Source organism: Montipora foliosa, chromosome 11, assembly GCF_036669935.1.
Source record: "Montipora foliosa isolate CH-2021 chromosome 11, ASM3666993v2, whole genome shotgun sequence".
Classification (NCBI taxonomy): domain Eukaryota; kingdom Metazoa; phylum Cnidaria; class Anthozoa; order Scleractinia; family Acroporidae; genus Montipora; species Montipora foliosa.
In genome coordinates, this window is record NC_090879.1 from 12,349,785 (window position 1) to 12,354,784 (window position 5,000).

The 5,000-nt window shown below is 41.0% G+C and overlaps 2 protein-coding genes and 1 pseudogene across 2 annotated transcripts in view; 2 read left to right on the forward strand and 1 right to left on the reverse strand.

Annotated features, from left to right (window-relative positions):
- The window catches only part of LOC137975288 (G-protein-signaling modulator 2-like), a 16,970-nt gene extending 13,761 nt beyond the window's left edge, over window positions 1-3,209 (forward strand). Inside the window, exons 3-7 of the mRNA XM_068822383.1 lie at window positions 1,201-1,695; window positions 2,155-2,299; window positions 2,636-2,899; window positions 3,080-3,164; window positions 3,200-3,209. Of these exons, the coding sequence (XP_068678484.1) occupies window positions 1,273-1,695; window positions 2,155-2,299; window positions 2,636-2,899; window positions 3,080-3,164; window positions 3,200-3,209 (927 nt within the window). The 5' untranslated portion in view covers window positions 1,201-1,272. The remainder of the gene's footprint in view (window positions 1-1,200; window positions 1,696-2,154; window positions 2,300-2,635; window positions 2,900-3,079; window positions 3,165-3,199) is intronic.
- LOC137976679 (uncharacterized) overlaps window positions 1-5,000 on the reverse strand; it is a 45,278-nt pseudogene that overhangs the window by 21,938 nt on the left and 18,340 nt on the right.
- LOC137976516 (tetratricopeptide repeat protein 28-like) overlaps window positions 1,854-5,000 on the forward strand; it is a 6,989-nt gene continuing 3,842 nt past the window's right edge. Inside the window, exon 1 of the mRNA XM_068823889.1 lies at window positions 1,854-4,727. Coding sequence (XP_068679990.1) covers window positions 3,217-4,727 — 1,511 coding nt within the window. The 5' untranslated portion in view covers window positions 1,854-3,216. The remainder of the gene's footprint in view (window positions 4,728-5,000) is intronic.

Sequence of the window (5,000 nt, forward strand, 5' to 3'; positions counted from 1 at the left end):
GGGACGAATTTATTTTTGGGGGATCTAGATCTCTTACATTTAAGCCGAAAAGACAAACTAGAGGATATGTGTTATTCACAACCACGGCATCCACAAATACCTATAACATGAATATAAGTTTAGTCCATATCATGCATACGTCAACAAAGTATTTTGTTCAGATATTCAGTTTGTAGAAGGGGAAGGGGGTTTACAGTCTCTAATAGACCTCGATGCCCCCCCCCCCCCCACGTCCCCCTCAAAAAGGCTTCAAACATAAAGTATCATTTTCTTTCTCAAACGCAATGCAATTCCTTTCTACATGTGATGGACTTATGATGTTTCACAGTTTGTAATTTTAAAGCTCCAATAGCTGACAAATAAATTCTCTAACTTGCTCAATGAACCGCTGATCCTTAGCATGCATTCATAACTTATTATGAACACCCAGTCAACTATGATCAAAAAAGTGAATAGGACATTTTATGACGAGTCCTCTCCCTTAACTTCTTCTTTGCTTAAGTTGTCATTGTGCTGGGTTTTTAGTGATAAGTGACGTTTAGACCTCCGATTAAATGAAACGCGTTTTGTCATATAGCAATTGGTAAGTCAAATGCAAAACAAAGTGGCAGGAATGCGTAAGGATTCAAGAAGCAATTTTTCAGAAGGAATATTTAAAGCTCTTCTTTCCAAAGCGTTAGTTCACTATTGTGCTAGCATTCTGGCTCACTCGGTTTTCATTGGCAATGCGATGCTAAATTTTGCAACTGCCGAACTCGATATGAGTTATTTCATTTTATTTGCTTGATGATTAAGCAAGTAAAGCACAACTGTTTTGCTCAGTGTTTGACTTGTGAAAAAAAGAAGGCGGGGGGGGGGGGGGGGGGGTTTGGGTTTGGAGTTATTGATAAGCTACAGTCATCCATAACCTCTTCTTACTTTATGCTTCTCCCTCTGTTACTTAAACTCAAAGAGCGCGATTCCAAGGTGAAGCTCTGTTTGCCACAATCGTGGCCGTTTTTTGTAAGAAAACAAGTGAATTATTTCTTCTAGAATCGTAATTGATTTCCTGCAAAGATGAGGGCAAATCCCCCGTGTTAACCCGTTGATACCACCCCTTAACTAATCACCGTGGGAGGCAATAGGGTGGGAAAATCGTTTTCGCTTCGAAGCTAAAAAGCAGACTAAACATCAAGCGTCTTTATCTTTGTTTCCTTCCAGCTTCATTTGACATCGATTTGACATTGGATCATCTCATGGAAAAAGTTTCAATTGTCATTTAGTTATTGAAGAATGGTAGATAGGAAGTTAGAGGCTGTAGAGCAGCGAATGCTAGAGCTTGCCATTGCGATAAGTGTAGGAGACAGATATCGTGAAGGAAGGGCTCATTTTCATCTCGGCGGTGCTTACCTCAACCTACCTGATTATCAACAGGCCATAAAAACTTATGCACAAGCATTACACATTTTCATAGAATTAGGCTGCAGGGCGGAGGAGGAATCAACCTATGGAAATCTGGGAAATGCGTATCTTAGTCTAGGCAATTTTAAACAAGCCATTGAGTACTACGAAAAACATCTTAGTATTGCTAAAGAGACAGGTAATAGGGCTGGGGAGGGATCAACCTATGGAAATCTGGGAAATGCCTATTGCAATCTAGGTAATTTTATAGAAGCCATTAAGTACTACGAAAAAGATCTTAGTATTGCTAAAGAAGTAGGGGATAGGGCTGGGGAGGGATCAACCTATGGAAATCTGGGAAATGCGTATCTTTGTCTAGGTAATTTTAAACAAGCCATTGAGTACTACGAAAAAGATCTTAGTATTGCTAAAGAAGTAAGGGATAGGGCTGGGGAGGGATCAGTGTATGAAAATCTGGGAAATGCCTATCGCAAGCTAGGTAATTTTAAACAAGCCATTGAGTATTACGAAAAACATCTTAGTATTGCTAATGAAGTAGGTAATAGGGCTGGGGAGGAATCAGCCTATGGAAATCTGGGAAATGCCTATCTTAGTCTAGGTAATTTTAAACAAGCCATTAAGTACTACGAAAAACATCTTAGCATTGCTAAAGAAGTAGGTAATAGGGCTGGGGAGGGATCAACCTATGGAAATCTGGGAAATGCCTATCTTCGTCTAGGTAATTTTAAACAAGCCATCGAGTACTACGAAAAGCATCTTAGTATTGCTAATGAAGTAGGTAATAGGGCTCGGGAGGGATCAAACTATGGAATTCTGGGAGTTGCGTATTTTAGTCTAGGTAATTTTAAACAAGCCATTGAGTACTACGAAAAACATCTTAGTATTGCTAATGAAGTAGGTAATAGGGCTGGGGAGGAATCAGCCTATGGAAATCTGGGAAATGCCTATTGCAATCTAGGTAATTTTAAACAAGCCATTGAGTACTACGAAAAAGATCTTAGTATTGCTAAAGAAGTAGGTAATAGGGCTGGGGAGGGATCAACCTATGGAAATCTGGGAATTGCCTATTGCAATCTAGGTAATTTTAAACAATCCATTGAGTACTACGAAAAAGATCTTAGTATTGCTAAAGAAGTAGGTAATAGGACTGGGGAGGGATCAACCTATGGAAATCTGGGAAATGCATATCTTAGTCTAGGTAATTTTAAACAAGCCATTGAGTACTACGAAAAAGCTCTTAGTATTGCTAAAGAAGTAGGGGATAGGGCTTGGGAGGGATCAACCTATGGAAATCTGGGAATTGCCTATGTCGAGCAAGGTAATTTTAAACAAGCCATTGAGTACTACGAAAAAGGTCTTAGTATTGCTAAACAAGTAGGTAATAGGGTTGGGGAGGGATCAAACTATGGAAATCTGGGAAATGCCTATCTGAGTCTAGGTAGTTTTAAACAAGCCATTGAGTACTACGAAAAAAATCTTAGTATTGCTAAAGAAGTAGGTAATAAGGCTGGGGAGGGATCAGCCTATGGAAATCTGGGAAATGCCTATCTTAGTCTAGGTAATTTTAAACAAGCCATTGAGTACTACGAAAAAGATCTTAGTATTGCTAAAGAAGTAGGTAATAGGGCTGGGGAGGGATCAACCTACGGATATCTGGGAAATGCCTGTCTTAGTCTAGGTAATTTTAAACAAGGCATTGAGTACTACGAAAAGTATCTTAGTATTGCTAAAGAAGTAGGGGATAGGGCTGGTGAGGAATCAGCGTATTTAAATCTGGGAAATGCCTACTGCGATCTAGGTTATTTTAAGGAAGCCATGGAGTACCATGAACACAGTCTTAGTATTTTCAAGGAAATTGGAGACTTTCTAGGAGAGGGAAACGCGTGGTATTCGCAAGGTCATGATCATGAATTGTTGGGTTCCTTGAGTAATGCACTCAGTTGTTATCGTTCAAGTATAAAACATTTTGATGAAACAAGGCATAATCTGAAGTCAGAAGATGAATTAAAAGTAACTTTTCGTGATTCTAATCGCGTGGCATACACTGCTCTGTGGAGGACACTTTTGAAGAATGGAGAGATTGAAGAAGCTTTGTATGCTGCTGAGAAAGGTCGAGCACAGGCTTTGAGCGATATTTTGCAAGATCAATACGGCATTGACTCTCAGTCATTTTCTGCACTTGCTCCGAATCAAACTATTATAGCTGCATTAGAGCTTTTACCTTCACAAGCCGTTTTTGTGGCACTTGACGAGAACAAGATCACGTTTTGGGTGCTAAGAAAAGACAGCAAGATCAGCTTTCGAGAAAACGAAATCGCAAATGGAAGTGCTGATTTGTTGATGGAAACTATTTTGAAAGGGATCGGCGTAGGGGATGGTGTCAGATGCGAGAATCGTTCTTTGGATCCACTACGCAATGACCTGTCTTGGAGCAAAAGATGTATCAGTGAGAAAGCAGTTCTACCATCTTCATCCTCCGTTGACTCTTTACAACCGTTGTATGATGTCTTACTCGGGCCAATTGCAGACTTGCTCCAAGGAAATGAGTTAGTCGTTGTTCCCGATGGACCATTTTGCTTGGCTCCATATTCTGCATTGAGTGAATCTATCAGGATCCGCACCGCTCCCTCGTTGACTGCTTTTAAAGTGATCGTTGGTGCACCTGAAGACTTCCATAGTAAGACTGGAGCACTGCTCGTAGGTGATCCGTGGTTGAAGGAAGTTACTAACAAAAAAGGGGAGCCCATTTTGGAACAGCTTCCGTGCGCAAAACAAGAGGTAGAGATGATTGGACAACTTCTGCAGACAACACCGCTGACTGGAAAATGTGCCACGAAAGCTGAGGTGTTGAAAAGTATGAAATCAGTTGCTTTAGTTCACATTGCAGCACACGGATGCCAAAAAACGGGAGAAATTGCTTTAGCCCCAAATACCGAACGGAAATCGCCAATCCCCAAAGAGGAAGACTTCATTTTGAAAATGTCGGATGTTCAGACAATTTCTCTTAGAGCAAGGCTAGTTGTGCTGAGCTGCTGTCACAGTGGCCGGGGAGAAGTGAAGTCTGAGGGAGTGGTGGGAATTGCAAGGGCTTTCCTGTGTGCTGGAGCTCGGTCTGTTTTGGTGTCACTCTGGGCAATTGATGACGAGGTAACTTTGCTGTTCATGAGAAGCTTCTACCAGCACCTGGTAGATGGAAAAAGCGCAAGTGCAGCTCTTCAACAAGCAATGAAATCTTTGCGAGAGTCAAAGCAGTATTGCGCTATAAAGCACTGGGCGCCATTTGTGCTGGTTGGCGATGATGTCACGCTGGAATTTCCAAAAAAGTGGTAAGTTAAGTTCGAGTTTAACTCGGAAAACAAGAATACTTTCAAATTGGAAAATTGACGATGGGAATCAAATAGGCCTAAGATGGCATGATAACGAGCTGCTAGAATAGGCAAAAGTAGTTGGGAAGGTTATGTAAGTGAACCGCACCAGAGCTGTATGTACTTCTTCACCTTCTCTTATATAGAGCCCTCCCCCCTATTCAATGTTGGAAGGTAACTCAACTATTTCCCACTAAAACCATTCAGTTTTGCACAACATTAAATGAGGGGGGA